This window comes from Nelumbo lutea, chromosome 4 (genome assembly GCF_056320005.1).
Source record: "Nelumbo lutea isolate HS-2025 chromosome 4, American lotus-T2T, whole genome shotgun sequence".
NCBI lineage: Eukaryota > Viridiplantae > Streptophyta > Magnoliopsida > Proteales > Nelumbonaceae > Nelumbo > Nelumbo lutea.
This window is the reverse complement of record NC_142687.1, coordinates 55,556,185-55,583,394: the sequence shown is the minus strand read 5'-3', so window position 1 is coordinate 55,583,394 and position 27,210 is coordinate 55,556,185. Positions and strand designations below refer to the sequence as shown.

General features: G+C 33.7%; 1 protein-coding gene across 2 annotated transcripts; it reads right to left on the bottom strand.

Moving 5' to 3' along the window:
- Positions 1-1,206: 1,206 nt before the first annotated feature.
- LOC148860707 (pyruvate kinase, cytosolic isozyme) lies at positions 1,207-10,725 on the bottom strand. 2 transcript variants are annotated; one of them, XM_088941891.1, is made up of 4 exons: positions 10,417-10,725; positions 9,863-10,186; positions 2,796-3,257; positions 1,207-2,264 (listed from the first exon to the last, which is right to left on the bottom strand). In XM_088941891.1, the coding sequence occupies exons 2-4, from the start codon at positions 10,118-10,120 to the stop codon at positions 1,452-1,454; spliced, it is 1,533 nt and encodes a 510-aa protein (XP_088798017.1). In that variant the 5' UTR covers positions 10,121-10,186; positions 10,417-10,725; the 3' UTR covers positions 1,207-1,451. The 2 variants fall into 2 exon arrangements, with proteins under 2 accessions (XP_088798017.1, XP_088798018.1); XM_088941892.1 differs by having other exon boundaries at positions 10,548-10,696.
- Positions 10,726-27,210: the final 16,485 nt, after the last annotated feature.

Genomic DNA, 27,210 nt, shown 5'->3' with positions numbered 1-27,210 from the left:
CTTTGATTAATAATATACAAAAATAGTAAAATCATCCCTTCAAAAGACTAGCAGATAATTATGTGAAAGTCAAAAAGAAATCAAAGGCGTCCTCTAGATAGCAGACCACGTGATCCTGCAGGTTGCAGTCGTTTAGCTCAATACAAAACCCAGGGGCCAGGCAAAGGATTGAATCAGGGGCAGAAAGGACCCATAGCCATAACAATAACCATAACCGGTTTGGACTTTGGCGTCCACCATAACTTTCCATCTGTCATGATCATATCTATCATTCAATGTACCTCACCTTAAAGATAAATTAGGAATTGGGGATAAAAATTTACTTCAATTTTTTTTATTGGACAACAATTGCGCGAGTTATACAAGGACAGTGAATATCGAATCCAATCATGCAGCAAAATTGTAATGTGTAATAGGAAAAAGGAAGGGGTGTCAATGGGACCCGTTTCTAAAAATTAAATTGATTTGGACGGACCAATAAGATATATTAAATTGAATCAATCCAAATTTAATGGTGGATCTAATATATTGGATTGGATTTTGATGTAAGATAAGAATACGAGTGTCAATGGTTTTCAAAACCAGATTGGACCGGATGGGTCAAATCAAGAAATTCTTCCATTTTACTTGGTCAGCAAACTGCTGAACCGGGTGGTCGAATTGTTCAATGGTTTGACCAGTTTTTATTTTTTTCTAATTTGTTTTGTTAAAACAGACTGTCCATTCGGTTCGAACGGTCACATCCCTTTAGGGTTGAATGCCTACTTGAATATTCGAATCCCCTGGTTCATTTGTTTGTGTGGAGACTTCGTCTGAACTCTGAAGGTGCTGGGTTGATGTGGAGACTTAATACCTGTTCTCTGAGGAAGAAACAGAAGCGTTTGCGATTCTTTGGGCGTAATACTGCTTAATGTCTGTTGGTGAGTCATTTTATTGGAGGTTGCGGAAGGTTATCCTCTTCCTTTTCTGTGTGCAATTACTCCTATATTCCACGAGCAAATAATAGCCACTGACAGCCAGTTAATTAGCCAAGCAATAGTACCAGCTAATTGTTAATAAGCACTCCCAAGCCGGGGCTAAAAAGTAGAAACCTCAACTCAATCTCAATCAAACCCTTATTCCTCTTTCAGTATGTTATATGTGGTTTTGTTAGCTGATGTTTGGTAAAAACTAAAAACCCAATTAATCATTCTAATCAGCACCACCTGACAGACAAAATCACATACTTGAATGATATGATAATGTATCCAAGGAAGAATATCATATTACCAGAAAAAGAAAAACCAAAGTATAAATCAAAATATTCCCTGTAGGCTGAAGCCCACTTAGGCCAGGAAGAATTATAATAGCAATTTTTTCAACAAAAACAAAAGGTACCATAAACTTAACAACTCTACATAATTGCTCTCCCAAAATGGAGGCAACAATATACTACACCTTCGCCTTCCATTTTATTTCACAATGCATATCTTTATGACCGAGGCAGCTCCTATACGATGTAGTGCTACCACTGCATCACCTGGCTTGCATAGCCCCCTCTGTGTTGATAACTTGAGTGCAGCTTCTAGGATCACCTCTGTGGACTCTGCATCAGTTGCCTTTGCAGATCCTTCAGCTAGTAGTGGGATCAAACCCCTGTATACCAAGCTATGCCTTGCTGGAGTCTCATCGCTGCATATCCAGTCAAATGAATCTGTTGTCAGAACAGGGACCACAACAGAAAGGATGGGCACTGCAGGTCTGTACTTGGCTACCAACTTAGCTGTCGTCCCACCACGAGTCATCACAACAATAAGGGTTGCTTTGGCTTTGTTGGCTGTTCGGACTGCTGAGGAAGCAAGACTCTCCAGAGGGCTCATTGGTAGAGGTGTTAACCTAATCATTTCCTTGAAAATGGCACCATAATCGAGGGAGGACTCTGCCTCAACACATATACGGGCCATTATCTTCACAGCAAGCTCCGGGTAGGCTCCAGCTGCACTCTCACCGCTGAGCATGACGCAGTCAGTGCCATCAAGGACAGCATTGGCAACATCAGTGGCCTCCGCTCGAGTGGGACGGGGGGACTTGATCATGGATTCAAGCATTTGGGTGGCAGTAACCACCGGCTTGCCCACAAGGTTGCACTTGTAGATCATCATCTTCTGAGCAAGAAAGATCTTCTCGACTGGGATTTCCATTCCAAGATCACCACGAGCAACCATGAATGAATCAGTCTCACGCAGGATCTCGTCAAAGTTGACCACTCCCTCCTGGTTCTCAACCTTCAAAAGTTTAAAAGATAACCAGTTACTAGACGATAAACAAGACAAAACATACTTCTTTTATAAATATCATTAGGAACAATGTAATAATGTTAATAAGAGGAAATCAAGGGAAGCCTTCAGCACCAACAGCAAAACCTTCGGATGGTGTAAAACCCAATATTCGATATGTCCCACAACTCTTATATTTGAGAATTATAGGATTAGATGAAAATATCCTAACCATTAGACACTGGCGCTTTCTCTTTACAGGAAGTAATTTTCTCATCCATCCAGAAGAATGTGATATTGGAAGGGCAGCTCCTACCAAAATTGACGTTTTCATTTACATCCATCCAGAAGGATGTGACATTGGAAGGGCAGCTCTTACCAAAATTGACTTTTTCATTTACACTTCCTATGTAGGACAAAATGGATCTTGGCTAAGCCCCTAAGCCTGTATTTTCGTCCATTATGTAAAGGATACCTCAATATTTTATTATTCCAACTCAATCAAGCAGGATGATTTTGCACTCAGATAACTTGGCATACCTTTGACATAAGCTGTATGCGCTTGGCATGGGGTCCAAGAACCTGTCGGACATTGACAAGATCAGATCCCTTGCGCACAAATGACAAGGCAATCATATCTATCTTGTTGGGTACACCCCATCCCAATATGTCTTCCTTATCCTTCTCTGTAAGTGTGGGGAGATCAACCACGACACCAGGGAGATTGACATTCTTTCTCTCGCCTAACATGGCAGTATTCTCACAGCGGCATCTCACGGTTCCAGCAGCAGGGTCACAAGACAAGACATTAAGGGTGATGGTTCCATCTGCACATAGGATGGTGTTAGCAGGCTTCAAGTCCACAGCAAGCTTTTTGTAGCTCATAGAGATCATCTCTGTGTCCCCCTTGATGGTGTAGTCAGTAGTTATTGTAATTTCCTGACCCTCCTTGAGTTGAATAGGTTTTCCACCCTTTAGGAATCCAGTTCGGATTTCAGGTCCCTGCCAAAAAGAACAAAGAGGAAATGAGATGCAAGGCAGAAGTGCTAAGTAGCTCTTCAAGTAAAACACTTACCATTCATACCAATTTGTTTATGGTAAGATATAACAAGAATCAGAGTTGAATGGTTTAACCAGCTTGATTTTTGACATTGTCGAGTAAACTTTAAGGATAGAAGTAAAAAATGTAAAGAATTCTCGGTTCAATTGGTTTTCGCCAAAGCAATGGTTTCTCACAGGGTGGTTCATATTTGTAAACGAGAAAGGGTCTGGATCTTATAAACCAGTTCAATCAGCTGGTGTGGTCCAGTTGAATCCATGTTTTACCTTCAGATGCAAATAGAAAAGAAGAAACAAAGAAGATAAGGGGTTAACCACAGTTTAGAGATATTCATTGGAAGTCAGGGAACCAATAGGGCTTTTAGTAGGACCTGCAAGTGCCAGCAGTCTGTTAAAGAAAGTTTATTAGGAAATGTTTGGTGGTTGTAATGCTAAGTTTTTTGTTGTTTTCCTTTTTTTTCTTTTGGATCAGCAACAATCAAATTTTATTAATAATGAAACATTATGGTGTATAAATATACAATTGTTTTGTAAGCTTTGCCCAATACATTTGATCCCTTCCAATCCCTTGCTTTGCTAAGTTATCGGCAAAGCTGTTTGCTGCCCTTTGTACCCATTGAAGCCTCACCTCCATACTTGTGTTTGGTACCATTGACACTTCTACTTGCAACATTTTAGGTTGGTCAATACAAATTTTATGAGAATATATTTTTTCTACCACAAATGCTTGGAATTTTTTTTATCAACAACACAAAAGATTTCATTAATTAGAAAAACCAGGTTACAACAAGAAATTATCAATACAGCATTTTGGTACTGTTGCTTCTTCATGAAATGACAAATTTGATGCTTCTACTATAAATGCCAAAACCAATCCAATGCATATACTTTTTTAGCAGAAGTGGTTATCTGATGTGATGTGAAAAGATAATTTCTAAAAAAATTGTATTAATAAACCCCCAAACGTTTCCAGTACAAACAACAATAATACCAAACACAACCTTAGTTGTATTGAAAATGCTGTACAACAATGTATTATTTTTTTTTTTTTTGATAGGTAAGTGAATTTTATTAAAATCAGAAAGACATCAATACAATCAGCCAGGGAAGAGGTGAGAGATTCACCTCAACCCACAGCAAAGAAGAAAGAGGAAAAATTACAACTATCCCAGAAAAGTTGATCCCTATTACCCCCCTGCTTGGCTAGAAAGTCAGCCAACCTCCTCTGCCATTGAAACATCTGATAGGTTAGTAGTGAGCGACTTAATCTTCTTCAGCTCATCCCTGAATTTCCAAATAACCGTCTCTGGGTTTTGTAACCAGCCCCCTACTATCTTGGAGTCCCCTTCCACAATTATCCTGTTCAAATTTAACCATCTTGCTATCTGCAAACTTTGGGCAACTGCTAATATCTCAGCTCTTATTGAGTCACCCACACCACAACTACTGGTCCAGAAAACAGAGCTACTTCCATCAAAATTAAGCTTTAAATATTTGTTCTCAGGAGGAATCCAAGAAACAGCAGTTATATTCCTTCTGGCTGAACTAGCAGCCACCTGGCCCCAATTCCTCCATACGTCATCAAAGGAAAAATGAGAAAATAAGTCCAAGGTTTTCACCCAATGTATCACCTTTACCACTATACACTCTTCCACTGTTTCTACACTTCTTTCCCTTTGGCAAAAGATCCTTGCATCCCTCTCCTCCCAAATAGTTCATAGTACTGCTGCCCACCAGTACTCTTTCCCTCCTCTTAGGCCACTGAAACAAGTTCAGATAAAACAAACCACTCACCTCTAACGGCAGCGTCCACCAGTTTCCAAAGAAAGAGAAGAAACAATCCCAGATTTCTGCACCAGAAAGACAAGAGACCAATAAATGGAACCAATCCTCTCCATTAGCCTTGCACAAAAAACCCCAGTTAGGGGACAAGCAAACATAAGGTCTCCTTTTTTGCAGATTATGCATAGTATTGATTCTCCAGTGAAACTCCTTGAAAGGTACAGGGGGAACCTAGGAAGAACAAAGAGAGATGAAAAAAAAGGCACAAGTGAAAAGTCCTCTAGCAACTGAGCCACCTCCCCAACTTCACTATCTCTCAAACCCCTTCTGATACCTAAGTCCCAATTGGGAGACAAAGGAACCAAAGGCTGGACAAGGAAACTAGAAATAGGCTTCTTTTTTAACAAAGAAATAGTACAATGAAGGGAAAATATCTTTCAAAGCGCAATTACCATTCCAACTAGGGATGTCAACGGTATTCGAAAATCTGATTTCGAATTCAATATTCGACATAATCGAATTGAATTCGGATAATTCGAATATCTAATTGGTCGAATTCGGATATCCTATTCTTACCAAATAGTTAATCGAATTCGAATTCGGATATGACCTGATTCGATTTGATAAATATCCGAATTTGACCGATTATTTAATTCTTATATAGAATATATAAAATATTTTATATAATATATACAACAATTAAGTTATATAAATAACTTATATATTTATATACTTTATATCAATAAAATATTTATTTTCTATATTTATTAATTATCTAAAATAATTAATTAATCGAATTCGAATCGAATCGATTATTCGAATATTAATTTTCAATATTCGTTAGATATCGAATCGAATTCGGTATCGGATTTTCTAATTGTATTCGAATTCGGATATTGCCTTATCCGATTCGAATCTGATCCGTTTACACCCCTAATTCCAACATCCTCCCAAAATAAAACAAAGTTCCCAGAGCAAACATCATACCTGACATGATTTAAGAAAAGAGGAAGAATGCTACCAATAGCTCTCCAAGGCGAACCCAAAGTTGCCCTTGCAAAGATACTAGCACCCCAGCCATTTCCTAAAACACCGTAAATGCTAGCCACCCACAGCCTTTTCCCTTTGAAGCGGCCATCTCCACAACCACTTTCCCAACAGAGTTGTGTTTTTCTTTGCAAGATTCCCTATGCCCAGACTACCCACCTCCTTGCTTTTAGTCACAACTCCCCAATTTACCAAATGATTCTTCCTACTCTCTCCTAACTCCCACAAAAAGTCAGGAGAGAGTAGGAAGGATTCTAAACACATACCACCTTCTTGGGGATTCTAAACACAGAGAAAAGATATACTGGAAGGTTGGTTAGTGTTGACTTCATCAAAGTAATTCTACCTCCCAAAGAGAGAATGTTCCTCTTCCACACATCCAATCTCCCAAAGTAATTGAGTAACAATGTATTAATTTGTTACTCAATTCTTTGATTTTGAATTTTGAATATTTTATATTTTATGAACAATTCTCTTTAGTAAGAACATTAAATTTCCTCTAAAAATGTGGCAAATCATCACATCTAAAGGATAAAAACCTTTTACATATACTGATTTCATTATTTTCAAAAATAATACTACTATAATAAGTATTTAAAAGAGCAATTTCATATCAATTAGGCAGCTAAATAAGGTTATTAACTTTATAGAATAAATATACAAGATGGAAAGCAAAATAAAAGAAACAAGGATGGAGTTTCTATTTTATTTAATTAGAGAGAGAAAATAGAAAAAAAAATAACATCCTTATAATTCTAGTCCTTCTTTCCTCTTTCTTTTTTTTTCTTTCTTTCTTTTTCTCTCCTCAAAACCCTTTGATTTTTAAATTTCAATAACAAAACATTAAAACAAGGTATAATTGATATATATATATATATATATATATATAACATATAATAAAATCTTTTAACACATACACTAATAAGATACAACAATATAAATGATATTATAAAAGGCGCCCACCTTGTCACTTTTGTCGCCTAGGCGGGCACCTAGTTGTTAAAAGTCAAGGCGTTTGGGCAAGGCACCTAGTCGCCTAGGCGATGCCTTGACAACTATGATTATATTATTTAATTTTATGTTTCGATTATTTTACTGCAAGCACTAGTTATTTTGGTAAAAAAATAAAAAAGAAAATTTTATTAATAAGAATATAAATGTACATCCAAGATGTGATGAAAAATCACCAAAAACAAATATACAAAAAAGAACAAAATTACAAAGAGATCACCTCCCGTTTTCTAAACTCTAAAGAAGACAAAAAGTTATTTCAAAGCCTTCCTTTGAAACACCTTCAAACTCTGTAAATATCAAGACCAAATCCCTAAATCTCTTTCCACTCAAGAAACAACTTGATCCCTATGCCTTTATTGGCGATCAAAGATCTATTTATTTCCTTCCAAATCTCCTAGCAAAATAGCAAAATAGCAAATAGCGAAAGGAATTGAACCATCAACCCGCTTGACTAGACGATGGGTAACAAGTTGCAAATTACATTATATTGATGGGAGCAGCCATATAATGTACCAAGTTTGGGAATCCGCATCGGAAGTTGGGCTGTAATAGCTAATATATCCTCGAAGAAAAAAAAAAAGATCTGTAGCAGTTTGGGTACCCCCATTGAAAACTTTACTAAACTGAATTTTGATGGGAGCAGCCAAGAAAATCCAAGATTGTCAAGGATTGGAGGACTTTTGAGAACTAAGGAGAACAATATCTTATCACTATTTGAAGGCTCAGTGGGAGTAGGTGACTCAACAAGGTCTGAGTTGGCTTCTATACAAGGAATTCAGATTGCCAACCAACTTGGGATAAAGAAACTACTGATTGAAGGGGACGCTAAGGTGATTGTGGGTTGGTTGCTGAACCCTAATTCAGTTACATGGAGCTATAGGGATCTTATGAAAAAATTTAAATGCTTAACAAGTCACATGACAATTAGAGTCCAGTGGGTGAGCAGGTCAGCAAATGCTTTTGCCGACTTCCTTGCCAAACAAGGGGTATCCAGGGAAGAGCTATTTTGGACAAGCTTGTAATTTTTCTCGTCTTTTTTGTCTCTCTGTAATGTCTAGGAGAGGCTGCACCTCGTGCCTCTCCATGGGATGCCTGTAACAGCTTAGTCTATTTGATTAATGAAATTACCTTTCAATTATCAAAAAAGAATTACATTATATTTTTATTTTTAGGTTTAATTTTTTTTTCAATTTTAGGTTTACTTTTTATTGTGACCACTGGTTTTCGGGCGCTTTTCATGCTCTAGATGGTGAAAATAAGAAATGATGGAGACCTAGCCCATCCACAAAAAAAGGGAAGAGGTGCAAAAACCTTTAGAGGCCATAACTTTGTGCTTTATGGTCATATTAGATTTTTTTTTTTGAGTAACTTTTCACTATCTATGTGATGCAACTTGCAAAATGCCAAAGCTCAAAGGTGCCTTGGCACAATTTTTTGGCCAGGAAATGCCTTTTTTGGCCTCAAATCTCAATTCATAGTTTTCTTAATTTATAAAATAAAAAATAAATTAAACCTAATTTTAAATAAAAAGTCCAAAATACTGGTCAAGACATTAGCTCAGAATTGCTTGTTATAGAGAAAATTTCTAACAAAAAATGAGAATTGTTCGAACAGACTTAAACTAATTTTTGACATTTAACTTTAATCACCCAAATGGAAGATTAGATTCAGATCAATCAGTGACAAATGTCACCCTCTGAGGTAGTATGAGAACCATATAACCAAGGCACGAAATACGATAGAAATCATATTCAATTCATTCTATTCTCTAATTCAAATAAATTAATCCATGTACATACTTATACATAGCGAGAACCTTCTTGTTAGTAAAGAAAACTATCACTTAATGGCTACTCAGAGAAACTTAAACTACTTCTTTTATTGGTAAGAAACTCAAATTAACTATCCTTAAGTTGGTCGTCCAAAAAAACATTCCCATGTTTCTTGTTAGAAAACTACACCGCAGTGTTTCACATTTCCATATTTCTCGTTCTCCAATTCCAAAGATAACTAACAGCTGAGAATTCTCAAATAACCACTTAACCAATACGTAATGTTAGGTATTTGGTTTCAAGATATAATCTGGGCTTGAATATGGGATTGGATAGCATCTTAGGCATATAACATGGGTCTCAATAAAACAAACGGTTTAAGATTTAGTTCCAGTTTAGCTATTCTTTTCCTAATATTCCACAGTTCAACAAAACCAACTCTGAAGAAGAAAGGTAAGGAAGGACAAAACAAGGCAATAAACTTTATAGATTAAGAAGGGAAAAGAGAATAAAAGCAATAATATTTCTTAGGCATAATCTAATCTAACTAAAGAAGTATATAATAAACTCCATGAAGATCACTAATAGCACACAAACAGAATTTATCAGAATTCCTATGTTATGCCGACCCCAGCATCAAGCATGACAGCACATTATATAACTCAGTTATAGCTTTTCTTCTAGAACTGTTCTGCGTTAAAAAAAAAAAAATCTGAAGAAAGTTTTCATAAATACCCAAATTAAACAGACAAACATTCTTAGCTGCATTTCAACTGCAGCCTTTCTCTTTCATCAGTCAATTATACGTTTACCCCAACACTATCTGGTAACAAATCAACCACATTTCATGGAAAATAACCACAGAACCATAAAAATTCATTAAAAACAATTAAAAAAAATCAAATTTCCGAGCTAAAAGACTTACAAACCCACCTTAGTGTCAAGCATGACAGCACACAAAATCTGAGTGTTTTGCATAGCGGTCCTGAGATTGTCCAATGTCTCCTGATGATATTCATGGGTCCCGTGCGAGAAATTGAACCTGGCAACATTCATTCCGGCTCTGAGAAGCTTCTCGATCATATGCACGGATCGAGAAGCCGGACCCAGCGTACACACGATCTTCGTCTTGGGGATTCGGCCATCATTGGGCAGTTCTTTCAAGATCCCCTCGATGTCGATGTTCGCCATTACTCAACAAAGAAAAAGGCACTTGATTCTCGAACGACAACCCGAGAAGCCCTCCTGCTCCAACAACTGAAAATCGTAACAAAAAGAAAAACGTTAAACAGAATCTCAGAGGAAATGTCAAACAATTGAAGACAGCTGTTAAACTCTCGCCGAAAATCAAAGCCGGAAACTGAGGAGACCTCAAAAAAGAAAACCCCCAGAAAAATGGCGGGATAGACAATATAAAAAACCCTTGATCGAGCAACTAAAAATCAACAGAAACGAAGAAAAATGGTGGGAGAAGGTTGGAAACTTGCCAGGACCGGCGAGTACAAACAAATATTGCAGATTTCTAGAAAGGAATTGAGTTCTCCAAGTCTCAGATCAAGGAAGAATGCGTCGAAACGAAAGTGTTAAAATCTTAAATTTGTTTGACGCAATATTATACCACTATTTTGAAGCTCGAGAAGTCAAAGCCAGATACAAATCAGCAGCAGAAACGAGCCCACTGAACTAAAGAAACCAACCCACCCTTCTTACGTCACCTTTCCCTTCACCACCACACCATGACGAGAGCTACACCACGAGTCCACGACCACCTACCTCCTCTCTCTCTCCCCCCTTCCAATCGATATAGGTACGGTAAGTGGTAAATAGGTTAGAGAGCGAGCGTATTATGCCACGTGGAAAAACGTGAGAATTGCTGGAGGGAAAAGTTGCGGGGTATTTAACAAAGCGGGAGTTACGACAAGCGAGGAGAGTGAGCATGCCTTTCACGTGGAGGTGAAAGGAAGGAATATCTCAGTATCCCAATTCTTGGATCCAAATCCCGCGTTACAAATATCAAAAAGGTTTTGACTTTGGATTCCGCTTTCAAATAATTCAAACTCTGCGTGCAACTTGATTAAGATGTTTCTTTCTGTGGGGGCCGAAATCCGTCTGCTAACAATTACCACGGGCCCGTTTGATGTACGAAAAAATGTGAAAGATTTAGGGAGAAGTACAATAATAACATACGATGCAGAATTCTGAATTCCAGCCCCCGTACAACTAACCCTTTCTCCTTGTAAATCACATCCTGCCCGTAAATTTGGCATCAGAATGCATTTCCCGTACTTTGGGCCTATTAAATTTTGATGCGAGTACTTTTCCCAAGATTTAATAGTTTTTTACTTATTATTAATTAATATTAAATTAATAAAAAAAAGTATTATTAATTAATTAAAATTATTCAAAGTTATTGGTAATATCTAAAATTTTAATAATTGTATTTTTTCTTTAAGATTGATTTATGTAAAATAGTTATTATTAATTTAATATGAATAAATATCTTTTAATAAATTTAGTTTTATTAATAATTTATAGTAATCTTAATAATTATTATTTTTTTTTTTTAAATGAATTTTTTATTAACTTTAAATAAATAAAATTATAAAAATTAATATTTTTATTAATTTTACTAATAATTAACAATTATATAGGAATGACAACAAGGTGGGTTCAGGGTAGGGCATCCCATCCTTGTCCCTACCCCATAGTCAAAACACTCTACCCCATCCCCGCCCTATCATCAATGTTAGCCAGTTTGGGGTAAGGCAACCACTCCTCAATGTCGGGCGAGTTTAGGGGCAAGGCACCCCACTCATCAAGGATAGAGAATCCTCAAATTTCCCTGACCTGTCCCCAATATTGGGTGAGTTCAAGTAGTGGTGTAAATCAGTTCGTGTTGGGCTAACAAGACACAACCCACATGTGGCCCACACAATGTGTGGGCTATGTCGTGCTAGCCCATGGGGTGTCCTAGGTCGTACCTCCCTCCCTTGGGATAATTTGGGGGGTCAGTTCGACATGGCCCACAATCCAAGCCCGCACAGGTCCGTGTCGTGTCGTGGGTTAGGCTGGTCCATGAGATAAGCCTTGGACCAAGCCAAACCGCGAATTGGGCCAAGCTATGAGAGGTCCATTTTAAAAAAATGAAAAAGATGTTTAAATTTTTATTTCATATGATTTTTAATTTATACAATTGTTTATATATACAATTAAACCTATTCATGGGCTAGGTAGCATGACGGTCCGACCTAACCCCGTTATTTTTCAGGCTTGGACAAAATTTCAAGCCCATGGGCTCAAGCTCGAGCTTTCTCAAGTAAGTCCGGCATGATACTATTACATATATAAAAAAGTACTTGTATTTATATATATATATATATATATATATATATGCTTCTTAAATTATTAAAAATATCAATTTACTATTAGATAATATAAATTAGTTTATTAATTTATTAAATTATTACTAAATTAATATAATATTAGTTTATAAAAGTATACTAAAAATAAGACATTTTGGTGTACAGATTGGGCTTCTGGCTCAAGCTCGAGCTTCGGGCTTTATATAAGGGTTGGGTTTCGGCACGAGCTCGAGCTCGGACTTGCACATTTTTTTTTATAAAGAGGCCCGTGCTAATTATAAAACTATGGGTTTTTACAAATTAAAATTTTTATTTAATTGTAGTTTAGTATAAATATATATAACATTTATATATATATATATATATATATATATTATAATTTGTTATTTAAATATTATATAATAATATTTACCAGATATGCATATAACTTCCAAGTTGAGCTTATTAGGGGTTATTTAGCTTGGGCCCTATTCGCTAAAGTCATCATTGTACTCCAAAAGTTTGATACCCAATTAGACTTTGAATCTCATTATCCTTGATAATGTGTGGGCATGGTGCATATCTCAGGTAGACCTAACTCAAAAGAAAATAATCGCTTAATCCTACAAATTTATAGATCTAATAGTTACTTAAGTGATAAACGATTTGTTACTTTTTAGTAATTATTAAAATATTATAATTATTAAATTGCTATATTTATTTAAAATAGAGTAATTTCAGGAATTAACATATTTTCACAAATATAGCTAATTTATTGGCTAAAACTAATTAAATATAATTTTCTACTATTTATATCTTCAATTATAATTATTATTAATAAGAGTTTAAAAATAATAATTATTAATTATATTATTATTAATAATTAAAATGCATTATTTTTTCATTATCATTTGGTATTTTTTTGCAATAAAATACAATTAATTTAATTGTTTAAATTATTTTTAGTATTCTAATTAAGCTTTAGGTTTTTCAGAATTTTTGGTATTTTTTCATTATTATTCAATAATTTTTGCATATGAATATTTTTCAATAATTTTCAACATTTTCATAATTTATTTTTGCATATTAGTCACTACAAAATTAATTTTCATTTGCTTTCAGTAAAAATAAATTAAATAACTAAATAAATACCATAATTAATAAAAATACAACTAATTTTCAATATTTTTCAAAAATTTCTAGCTTGGGTATTTTTTAATAATTTTTGGTATTTTTTAATAATAAAATACTATTAATTGTACTTTTTAATTATAATCAATAAATACCCTTATTAATATAAAATATTTTTATTATTTTAATTATGTTATGTTTTTCATAATTTTCCTGATTTTTAATTAATTGTTGGTACTTTTTCATTATTATTTAGTAATTTTTTCATATGAGTAATTTTACAATAAAATACTATTAATAAAACATGTTCTACATTTTAAATTTTCATTAATTTTTATCATTTTTAATGATTTCATTATGTACAATAAAGATCTCAACTCATAAAAATTATTAATTAATTAAAAATGCATTAATACAAAGTTATCTAATAATATTATTAAAACTATCGATTAATATTTTTTTTATTTCTTATTTTTAATTAATTATTGATATTTTTCATTATTATTCAATAATTTTTGCAATAAAATACTATTAATAAAATGGGTTCTACATTTAAAATTTTCTTTAATTTTTTTCATTTTTAATGAGTTCATTATGTACAATAAAGGTCTCAACTCATAAGTTATCTAATAATATTATTAAAAGTTTAAAAGTATCAATTAATATTTTTTATATTTAAATTTCTTATTTTATTAGTGCTTATTAAGTTTGATTTTTAAGTGAAATTTAAACACAATTTTAATATTTACTAAGTTTTGTTAATATTTATTTTGAGTGAAAATTTAGTGGATTTTTAAATTAATAATTTTTTTATTGTTTAACCTCAACCTATTTATATTATTACTATTTTCTCTTTCTCTTTTAAATGTAATAGTAACATGCATTAAATAAGAGGTCTTGGAAAACCCAAATGTCTCTCTCTCTCTCTCTTAAATGTCTTTTTTAAATGTAATAATAATATGCATTAAAATAATAAGCATTGGAAAACCCAAAGGTCTATCTCTAATAGTGTGCAATTTTATTAATCTAATCAAAATAAGCAATGATTATTGTTTTATATTTTCAAAACAAAATAAAATAAGAGAAAATGCAAATAGAGAAAATAGATAAATAGCTTCTCTCAATGGAGATATATATATATATATATATATATATATATATATATATATATATAGAGAGAGAGAGAGAGAGAGAGAGAGAGAGAGAGAGAGAGAGAGATGCACCCAACAACGCTCTCAACTACGTTTGTTTGGAGTGTAAATCTCTATTAGTGGAGTTTAACACGAACCGCTTGAAAAAAAAAATAAACCGTTGAAAAAAGTGTAAAACTTCATTATAAGTGACGTTTTACATGGATTTATGATGTAAGCCTAACCTCCACCCAAATGCCTTTAAAACCAAACTGTTAATGACATTTTGTACTATATCCAAATGCCAATAAAACCTAACAGATGGTGTTGTTTTATACCACAAATAAATGCAGCCTAAACTATAGAAGATGTTGTTAATTTACGGGTGCAACAACTTGTTGGAACAGTGTTGAGAGCATTAGGTTGGTAGCATATCCCCAACCCCCAATTTTAGAATTTAATAATGCCTCGTTTTCTTGGAGTATGGATTTGCTCCTCATATAGCGTATCTCATAGAATGTCTTGGCCACACATCAAGAGCATCTCCCATACTTGTATTTATTATTCATGGGGAGATGTTCCCAATACATGGTGGGATGTGGCTAGGAGATTGGTATGAGGTGTTCTCTACAAGCAGATCCCAATTTGTTTTCTTAAGAGGGCAAACAAATTTTGTGCCCACATTTTATATTATCATGGGGCCATATATACAGTCCATCGTATGTTTGATGGGGACAATCTGGTGGGTCTTTTTTCTCAGTTGTTCGAAGAGCTAGGAATAACCAATCAAGGTGAGGAGGTTCGAAATTTCCACATGATATGTATCAGTGGGTGTCAGTTCAAATTTTTTAAAATTTCCACACGATACTTATCAATGGGTGTTTGATACAGTGATTAAAGTATTGGTATCAAGTATCATATTGGACAATTCGAATATGGATGCAAACAAAGATGGGCTTTGGAAATGAATAGATATGGATGTAAAATATGGAAACACTTAGATACACTAAGAAAATAAATATAAATTCCACAAATATATTACTAACACCAAGTTTAATGTTAAAATAACAACAAATAATGTATAAATACATAGGAATTGTATATTTTAATTATGTATGAAGAAATATATTGCAATTTTAATATACGTACAAATCATTCTTATTTTATTTTTTAAAGACCAAGACACAAAACATATGCAACCATTATATTTAAATTATTATATCATTTTTTCTATTTTACTATTTATAATTTTTAACATTAACAAAAATGTCAACTAAAAAATCAATTCTCAAATGTTTGATAAATAATATTTTCATTTTTTGTAATGTAAATTAAAATATTAATTAATAATATATAAAAATATATAATCCTAACTTAAAATATATTAAATCAGTTGACATATGATGTTGTAAAACAATGGGTTTAATCAATAAAAAAAGGAAAAGATAGATCTGAAGCAGTGAGAAGAAGAAGAAGAAGAGAAAAGATGAATGAAAGTAATTTTGGGAAGAAGAGTTCATAGCTCTCCCAACCTTCTTTTTTATTTTATTTGATCTATAATAATTAAAAGCAAGTCTATATAATTGCCCTTAGTAAGGTGGTTGTTAACAAGAATAAGGGAATAAATGAGATAATCATAAAAATGGGGCCTAAGGCCCATAATAACCAAAGCCCATAATGATAACAAATAAAAAGAAATAAACAAAGGGCCTACCAGAGAGTTTTTGGCCCAATATCTCAACACTCCTCATCAAGCTAAGCATGGATATTGATCATGCCCAACTTACTTATGTAGTGTTGTAACTTAGCCATAAGAAATCCCTTAGAAATAATATCTGCCAATTGTTCTCACACAATAAATGGAAGATAGATTTCTCTAGATGATATTCTCTCCCATATAAAATGTCTATCTACTTCAATATGTTTGGGTTTGTTATACTGAATGAGGTTGTGAGTTATAATGATAGCAACCAAGGTTTAAAAATAGATATTGGGCATATCGTATTGTATCTTTGAAAAATAGATACGGATTACACATGGAAATTAGACATTTCATCTTTTTTCATGCCTATCGGTGGCATATCGGAGCGTATCGGTAGTGTATCAATGAAAAATATATGGCTAAAAACTAAAAAAATTAGGGGGAAGCAAGCTTCTTTTCCCTGAAATAAGGCTTATTTCACCCCCCAAGTGACTCTAAAGTTCCAAACTTCATTCCTAGAGTGCTAAATTTGCAAAAGTATGCAAGAAACATGTGTAAATCATTATTTTTTTAAGATTTTTTCAAAGTTTGAAAAAAATAGGGCAAAATAGGTTTTTTATTTCAATTTTTTATAATATCTTGTGATTTCCTTTTTTTCTCTTGAATGTTTAAATTTATATTGATATACATTTCTTACATTCAAAATCACATTTTTTTGTGTTTTTGGTGAGATTTATGGAAATTTCATGAAGATATTTGGGGAAAATATAAATTAACAAAAAATTTGAAAATGTATTTTTTCTTTGCCTATTAAGACTAAATATGTTAGATCCATGGATTTATCTATCATATCCATAGAGCAACTGAAATTTCTTATTTAATAATTATTATCTTTTTATATTTTTATAATTATAATAATTTATTTATTTATTTTATTATTTGATCACAATAATTGAATATATTATAACTCTATGGATGATCTACCATATCCACAAAAAAATTGATATTTCTTTTTTAATAACTACTTTTTGAATATATTATATAATGTTTATTTATTATTTTATACTTTTTGGAAATGAATAATAAATAATTATTAATTATATTTTCGCACAGAAATTGTGCCAATGCATGTTTTATGGTTGGATGGGAGAGTTGGGGTTTTCCCATCCCATAAAACACTAAAACTCGAGAATTATAATTTATAAATTATAGTTAAGCATAGGGTTTTTAATGAAATTATAATTAGCCATAATATATTTCTTCATGAACCATTAAAATATATTAATTTAATGTATATATACCACATTGAGGTCTTATATTTAGTGTTGTTGATGTATTTTTATGATTTATTAAAGTATTTATAGTGTTTCCAAGTGTATCTATGTGTATCTAATTAGTTTTTCTCTGATACGCATAACGTTTCCAATGCGTATCCTGATACGTCTATTAAAATTGCCTTTACAATACACTTGCGTTTTCGATATTTGAACCTTGATAGCAACCTGGTTATCATAATACAACATCATTGGTTTGTAATAACTAATACCCAACTCTCCTAGCAATGATATAAGTCATAACAATTCTGACACCCCTTGAGCCATTGCTCTATGTTCTGCTTCTACTGAAGATCTTGTCAAAACACTTAATTCTTATTTCTCCAAGAAACTAAATTACTAGCAACGAGGGTGCAACATCCAAGCATAAACCTCCTGTCATCAATGCTTCATGCCCAATCTACATCTGTATATGCCTCTATCCTCTTATGTCCATGGTTAACAAATAGAAGACCTTTCCCTAGAGATCCCTTCAAATATCAAAATATCCTTTCAGCAACAAATAAATGTGTCTTTAGGAGCATGCATAAATTGGTTGATTGCACTCATTGCATAAGATGTATTAGGTTGTATCATACATATGTATAACAACTTCCCCACAAGCCTCTGAAACACTCCCCTATTAGTCAATAACTCCCCATCTGATGGAGGGGGAACAACCTATCCATATCTGTATTGAAGATAAATTCTCCTCAGCTGGGTGGTAGACAAAGGAAGACTAGTAGGAGGAATAATAAAACTAGGAATAACTGATGACTCACTAGAGATGTCACCAAAGACAAGAGTTGGGAGAGAAATATAAAAAAAAAAACAAATTTTTCCCCCATGGGAAAGAACTAGATAAAAAGGAGACGACTCATAAATGTGACACCCATGGAAACAAACCGGGTGCCACTAAGAGAGTCATAGCAACAGTAACCCCTTTGTGTGGAGGCATACCCAAGAAATATTCATTTCCTGGCCTTTCATTCAAGTTTGTGCCTTTGTGAATTGGGGATATGTACATATCAAATACACAACCAAACACTCTGATAGGTATAGAGAATATATCCTCGTTAGGGAAGAAAAGACTAAAAGGATAATTGAACCCAAGGAACCATGAAGGTAAACGATTAATCAAATAAGTTTTTGTAAGAAAAATGTTTCCCCAATATTTTTTAGGAACATGGGAGGCAAACAAAATGCTTCTAAAAATTTCATAAACATATTAATTTCTCTTTTTAGTTACCCCATTTTGTTGAGGGTGCAAGGACAAGAGCTTTGATGAATAACTCTAAAGTTAGCAAGATATGTAAAAAGATCATTATCAAAATACTCCTTAGCATTATCATATCAGAATACTTTGATATGAGTTTTAAACTAAGTGAGAACAAGTTCATGAAATTGCCTTATTAATTTTGGAACCCCATTATGAGAATGCGTCAAATAAATTCATGTATATCTGGAAAAATCATCAATGAACAAAATGAAGTATTTATAACCTCCAATAGAAAGGCATATTATACGACCCACACACATCAAAATGCACATTATCAAAAGGAAATTTGAATCTTTTATTTTTTAAGGGATAAGAATTTCTACAATGCTTTAATAGCTGACATGACTCACATTATAGACTAGAAAGACTAACACTTTTGCACAACTCGGGAAATAAAAGATGCAAAGAAGAAAATGACAAATGATCCAAATAAAAATGACATAACATACTTTTATGAAAAGACTTAGACATGATTGACTCCAAGGCCACCCTTTGTGATGATAATTGGTTCTTCTTAGGCACGTCAATCAAGTGTATCATGTTCGCTTCATTGCCACTTTTAATCACTTTCTGAGACTTCACGTCCTAGAAAACAAAATTTGTGGGAAAGTAGGTTATACAGCAATTTAATGATTTAATTAAACTACTAACAAAAAGGAAAGTTAGTATTAAGTTTAGGTACATAGAGGACAGAAAGTAGGGTAAGGGTCTTGGTGGCTTTAATGTATCTTTTTCCAAAAATAGGAACAAGAGAGCCATCAACAAGGGAAGTTTTATCTCGGCTAGGTAAAAGTTGGTAGAAAATATGTTAGGTATACTAGTCATGTGATCAGATGAACTTGAACCAATAATCCAAAGGATACACCAATTACTTGAAAAAGGATGCATGATTAGCAATGGCACGAGTCATTGAGTGGGCAAAGGCTGTAGATGTTGAATTACCTATAGAGATGGAGCTAACTTCCCTTTCCAAGTGATTCTGAAGTTTCCCATATTTTTCAAATTCAACTCTCACAATTGTTAATTACTCCATAGTGGACTTCTCTTCATTAGACCTCTTCTCATTATCTAGCACATTGGATTCATTAGCATTTTCACCCTTCTTGTTATTTTTTAACCTATCCAGCATCAAATGAGGATACAGTTTCTAGAAGGTTTCTCTAATATGCTTAGGTTTCTTGTAGTAATTAAATTTAATTGTGTTCATCTTATCATCACTACCCTTTGTTGTAATTACCTATTCATCATTCCCTTAGTGTAAGGGAACTCCCAAACAGGTACAAGAAAGTTGTTGTTTGCCAAAGCCGAGAGCCATTTTAATCATGTTACATCGAGTCTTAAAAGCTTTAGTAAAGATATAGAAACAACTTTTTTTATTACCAAAATAGAGTCATTATACAAGATGATCGTATCATCTCCATACAAGCAATGAGAGATAGAGAGACAACCTCTCGACGCATGATAAACAACTCTAAATTATGAAAGAACAATTTAGACAAACCTCTACTTAAGACCTTTTCAATAATGATAAAGAGGTAGGGGAATAAGGGACCTCCCTGTCGAAGACCTTTGGATAACATAAAATAACCATACAAGGTTCCTTTGTTTTTAATAGAAAACTAGTAGTTGCAAAAAACATTACAAATTAAAACAATCCAATCATCAGAAAAGATAAATTTTGGTAAAACCAAAAAGAGGAAGTCCCAATCAAGCCTTTTCAACATGTCCAGTTTAATGATCACTTTGTTTCCTCTAATTTTATGGTAAATCTCCTGAGTTAACTCTTGGGCTAGATTGATATTATCAAGGACATTTTGCCCCTTAATAAAATCAACATGCTGAAGGGAAATTAATTTCACCAAAAGACTACTAAGTCGATCCATCAATATTTTAGAAATAATTTTGTAGGAAAAATTACAAACACTAATTGTTCTACAATTAGCAAATCTTTATGGACTCTAGCATTTAGAAATTAAAGAAATGTAAGCAGAAGTATAGCTCAAAGGAAGATCCATACCATTAAAGAATTCCCAAACAACAATCTTGGTGTCCTCACAAATAATATCCAAGCACGAGGTATAGAAATAACCAGTGAAACCATCAAGGCTAAGAGCTTTGTCCTTACAAAGAGAAAAAACTTATGATTTAATCTCTTTTGTAGTTAAAGGGAGGATGTGTTACACATTTTCTGAGTCTATAATAGTGGGAAGAATAACATTCAAAAGAACTTCAAGCATATGACAAGATTCCATTGTTAGAATGTTTTCAAAATACCAAATACCCTCTAAAATAATCTGATTTGGATCTGTAGCAAGGGACCCGTCTTTAAGACTGACTTCTTTCATCATAGTATTTTATTGACTATTTGACTAGCCTTGAATGTTGCATTGGAAGAATTTCATATTGTGATTTCCTTCCATTAACTGCTTCACCCATGATTTTTGCTTACAATAATTCTCTTCTTGTAAAAGCCAATGATGAGTTTTTTGGCTTCTCTCAAACTATTCAAACTTTTGATCAATTACTCTTAGCATAACCAATTTCCTTTATGAGCATCTCATGTTTAGCTAATTTAATATTCTGAAAAAGGTCTCCAAACACTTTTTTGTTCTAGGTCCGAAGACCTCTACAAAGTTGTTTCGGCTTAAAAACTAAGTTCTGCAAAGAAGTAATCGGAGTTGGGAGATTCCAGTTCTCAGCTACCATAGATAGAAAAGAATTATGACTCAACCACATATGTTGAAATTAAAACATTGATGGCTTTCTGACTATATCAATAGACAACTTATATAAAAGAGGCCAATGATTAGAATAAAAACTATTAAGATGAATAACCAGAGAGGTAGGAAGGTTTGTTAGTCAGTTACTATTCACCAAACCACAATCAAGCCAAACCCAAACACAAGCTTGGCCTTTTCAATTATTACACCAAGTAAACACATTCCCACTAAAACCAATGTCCTATAAGCCAATAGCAAAAACAAAGTCTTGAAACTCACTCGGGGATTGATGATTCAGATTAAGACCACCTACCTTCTTAGTAGGATCAAGAATGGCATTGAAATCTCCCAATAGAAGGCAAGAAAAACATATACTATTCAATGCATTAGTGAGAGACATCAATGTCTCCATTCCTACACAAAGCATCTTGCATGCACAACAAAAATCACAAATGGGTCCAAACCCATCATCTCAACTAAACAACAAATAATAGTCCATGGAAAAAATAGAAGAAATTGTGTAGGTTGGGGTGTCAGAACACCACCAACTACAAATCGTCAACATTATTCACTAGAAAACACCATAGTTCAATCCTTGCATGAGAGATGGCATATTCGTGGTAGAAATTTTAGGTTCAGCTAAAGCTAATAGGCCCATATCACGTAAATTCTACTTTTTAATTTGACGTATAATGGGGTCATTTCCCAAACCTCTGGTGTTCCAAAAAAATATTCATTAATTATGTAAGGAAAGGGGTGCACCTTGACCTGCTTGGGATCTAGAGTCACTCTTCTTTCAGATGGGGGTTTGGACCCATTTGTGCTTTTTGTTTAACTTGTTGGAAGGCAGATTCAACTACTATTTCCTCATCAACGGGCTAATTAGGTGGGGTATCTAAAGAGTGAGTCATTGGGACCATGTCATTGTTCTTTGTTGTTTTGTCAACATCAGACACTATTTGTGCTTTACCTTCAAAAAGGATGTGCAAAACTATTACTCTATCTTCCATTTTTTGGTGAATTTTTTTAAATAATCAACAAAAATATGTGAACCATCCTTCTTGTGTTCAGAGTTCAGATTGTACCTAATTATCAGGAAGTTCTCCAATTTTGTCAGTTTTTTTTTTCCAAAAGTAAAGTTTCATCCTTCAACATCGGGATGTGGGTCTTTTCATAGATTTACAAATGGTTTGTTTACTAAACCTCAATAGGATTTTTAGTAACATCTAATCTTGGCGTTCTAGAGTGATTTGGTTAGGCACAGTTTGTTGTTCATGGACTTTCTCAGCATTAGTTGTAGTATCAGCTAGAGCTATTCACAAACAATGCCAAACAGACCAAATCGGCCTGATCCAACCCGATTTGGTCAATTTTTCTTCACCACCAATCGGTTTCAGGTTGTAAAGATGGGTAAACTAATAATTCAGTTTGGTTTTGGTTTTCACACATGAAATCCGAACTAAACCGAGTTACCTAACTAGGTTATCTCTATCCTATTTCTTTCTAGTTACTTACTAACTTAGGGCATTTTCTTTTGCTTTGAAGTCTGACATCTAAAAATGCAATAATTACATTAAGAGGTATATTGGTATTGGCAAACTTTTTTTCCTCGAAACTTTGAATGTAGAAAATGTTGTTATGAATTCTGAATTCTAAAAATTATCAAATATCTATTTTGACCCCATATATGAAAGTTTTTGTTTGTCTTTTTTGTGGGTATCATTAAAAAAATAAAAAAGTTGCATGATTGCACTTTAAGAGATAATAGATAAGAGGAAACGAACAACCATTTTTCTCTTAAAGTTAAAAGATTCCTCTTAAGATATTAGAGTTAAGAGGAAACAAAAGGCCCTTCGTAATCTATTCTTTATAGTCTTTAGGATTAGCATTAATAGCAAGCATTGCAAGGAAAGCAAAATCCCTAGTCCCTACACCTTTAGAAAGATTGGTTTTTTGCATTTTTTGAAAGATTAAATGAGATGCTCTCTACTCTCTAAGGTATCCTACTATCATTTACACGAAATAGGCAAATAGGAGTCATTTCTTTCCTAGACTAGAGGTTCTATACTCTCTAAGGTATCCTACTATCATTTACACGAAATAGGCAAATAGGAGTCATTTCTTTCCTAGACTAGAGGTTCTATACTCTCTAAGTATTGCAAGTCCTAGTCTTCTTCCAAATTTCATTATTCTTTGACTCGTTCTATCTTTTACACCAAATAGGCACATATGAGTCTTTTCTTTCTTAGACTAGAGGTTCTCTACTCTCTAAGCATTGCAAGTCCTAGTCTTCTTCCAAATTTCATTCTTCTTTGACTCTTTCTTTCCTGGCCCGCCTTCTCAAGGCTCAAGCACTCTCAAGATTTTCAAATTTCAATATCACTCATTCACTTGGCTCTTCCATCTTCTCAAATCTCAACTCTCAAGTTTCAACTTCTCAAGACTCAAGCATCACATTCACAGGTTAGTATTTTTTTATTTAATATTTTTAAAATTTAATGCATATTAAAAGTTGATATATTTTATTTGTGTTTTGTTTATGCTTTGAAAAAATTTTGGTTATTTATGATATATTTGCACAAAAAACTCAAGTTTTGTATGAAAAACCTATTATATTTAAATATATATTTCGGTTTTAATTTTAATATATATTTTATATTTAAAACTATTAAATATAGATATTTTAGTTTTAAATAATAAATATATATATGAAAAAATATATATTCTGAAATATATCAGATACATATTTTCAAAATATATATTTGTATATATTTTTTGGTTATATATATATATATATAGCCTCATCAAGAATAGTTTCAGCAGAAGTTTCTTTTTTCCATCATCTTAGGAACATCATACCCTGATGGTTTGATCATTGGTACATATTGTTCAACTAGTTTTTCACTAGAAAAATTCTTTTGAATATTCTCAAACTTATCAGATATTTTTTTGAATTTGTTGTGTTTGTAGTCCTCCCATGAGTGACCAATCTTGTAACAATTATCAAATGAGGGAAGTATTTCATAAACAGTATCTTGCCAGAACCCTTCACATCTAGACCTGATCCAAACTCTGACTGAATGTTTCTTTAACAAATCAAGTTCAATGCAAACCCTAGTTGCAAATGTTATAGAAAGAGTGGTTGTACCTTTATCAAATTTAATCACTGGTCTAATTGCCATAGCAATTGAACAAAGTAAATTTTCAACATAAAAGTTCATAGGCAAAAAAGGAAAAATGATCCATACTGGGACAATCGAGGGTTCCTAGCTAGTCTCAAATTTTGAAACCCACTTGAATAATATGAAAACAAGACTTTATTATGAAAAACTCACGTATTCATACCTTTTGGAAGTCATTTTCATCACTGTTACCCAGCTTTTACTCTGTAGATAAAACAATTTGCAAGTAAAATCCTTGATCTCCAATAGAGGAGGATGGTTTTCAAAACCTCATATGATTTCTCCAGAACAACACCAGGAAGAAGACAATCGGTTCACCTTGTTTCAAACTCGACTGTATAACAGGGACATTGATTGAGGGCCTAAAGAGAGGAGAGAGACGAGAGAATTGAAGCAAATGAGGGCTTCGGAGTTGCAACATTTTGATCAATCAAAGAAAATGCCATGAGTGCCTAGGGTTTCATGCATAGGGAGTCACACCATCCTCTAAAGGAGAATCATCAAGGCAAGGCTCGATATGGATCTTCCCTTAAAATATACTTTTGCTTATATATCTTTAATCCCTAAATGCTAGAACCCATAAAGTTTTGCCTATATATATGACCCTTTTGCTCTTCCCCTTATACATAGGCTAGAATGCATTAATTCTTTGTAGTCCACCCTTTTTCATTATAGCACCTGTTTTGTGAGTGTCAAGAGATAATATAGAGTGTTTCTTGGCTTTTGATGGCTGTTAGCACTTGATTTTTGCTCGATGCACCACCAGAAACCTAAATTCACCCCAACCACCCGATCAAATCCTTTCGATCCCTCCAAAATGCTATAAAACCTAAAGAACCCAACTTTTAGCTTAAAAAGCCCCTAAATCCACCATTAAATATGCTTGATACCAATCCAATTGCCCTAATTAACTCCCATTTACAACTCGAACTTTAGATCAGTCACCACCACCAGGCCTAGGAGCTTCTAAACTGCATACCCATAAAATTTCAACCCAAATTTCCCTCATTTACCCCTCCATCAAACCAAGATTCCATTTTAGATCCTCTTGTTGACCAAATTTCCACAATCTTGGCCTCCCTGAACCAATCAGACATTACCCTTAGACCCTGGACACCCCGAAATACTCACTTGTGAATTTTCAACCAAAAATATCTTTGTTTGTCCCTCCATCACACCAAGATTCCCTTTCAAAGCTTCAAACTAATAAAATTAAGTCATTCCCAGATCTGCCTAATCTGGGTCCAGTTAGGCCAATCTTACCCTACCAATCAACATTGAATGTTGAAAACCCCCTCCTTACCAAATTTCAACAAAAAATACCATTATTTTTCCCTTCATTATACAATTATTCTATTTCGAAGCTCTAAATCACTCAAATCAACCTTCCTCCTGATATGCCTAATTTAGGTCCATTTGGGCCAATTTGACCCCACCATTCAACCGAGAATGCTCAAAACCCCACCTTGCCAAAAATCAGCCAAAAATATCCATGTTTACCCATTCATTCAAAAAGATTCCATTTCAGCTAATTTCATTAACCCATACATGCAAAACCAATGTGTACACTTAGACCCATCTCACCTCTTTGGTATTTGAGCCAAAATCTCGTCTATCCACCCGTACCTCAGTTTAACCCTTATTAGACCCAAAATGACCAAAATACCCCTAATTTTTTAAAATTACCAAACCATTTGAACTCCTTAAACTTGCCAAATTACACTTAATTCCTTATAAATGCCTAACTTGATTTTCAATTTAACTTAAGGAGCGAAAGTTTACTGTTCATCATCTTCCACCTTGAGATGAAGAATTCCCTTTTCTTCAATTTCTCTTTGTTCCATTACGTTATTCATATCTCCCTCTACCCCTTCCTCTCTCATCATTGGTTCTTTATTTATCATCCTCTCCGACAAGAATGGAAGAGTTGTAGCAGTGGTGCACCTCATTTGCTCTCGTTGACTCTAACATATGCCTAACCCCTATTCTCAATGAGACTCGAGCTTGAAAGATCTCCTTCCTTCAACAAATTCCCCTTGACTGATTTTAAGTTATCGTTCTCGCTTGAGGATAACCTACTAAGGACTGAAGGTCTCTATATTACCGGTTATTGTATATCAAAAATTGAACCCCTTTTTATGGTTTATTCATCTTTGCTTTATATCTTATCCTTGCCTATGGCCATGGAGCGATGAGATCTGAGGAGAGTTCATTGGAATCAGTGATGAGGCCATTGTCGTTGAACCAGCTCCTATGAAACCTTTGGTACCTATTCAATCTTATTATGGCTTTTACCGTTGTTTCAATCTTTGTTTATTTCATGTTTAAAAGGAGAATGTCTATTAGAGATCTAGAGGTCGAACCCATTTTGTCTTTCTTTTTCTTGTTATCGTTTATTTCCTCTGTTAATTCTAGTATATTGTTGTTCGTCCATTTTGTCATTCTTGTTGTTCCTATTCTTTGATTTGTTCAAATGGAAGGTT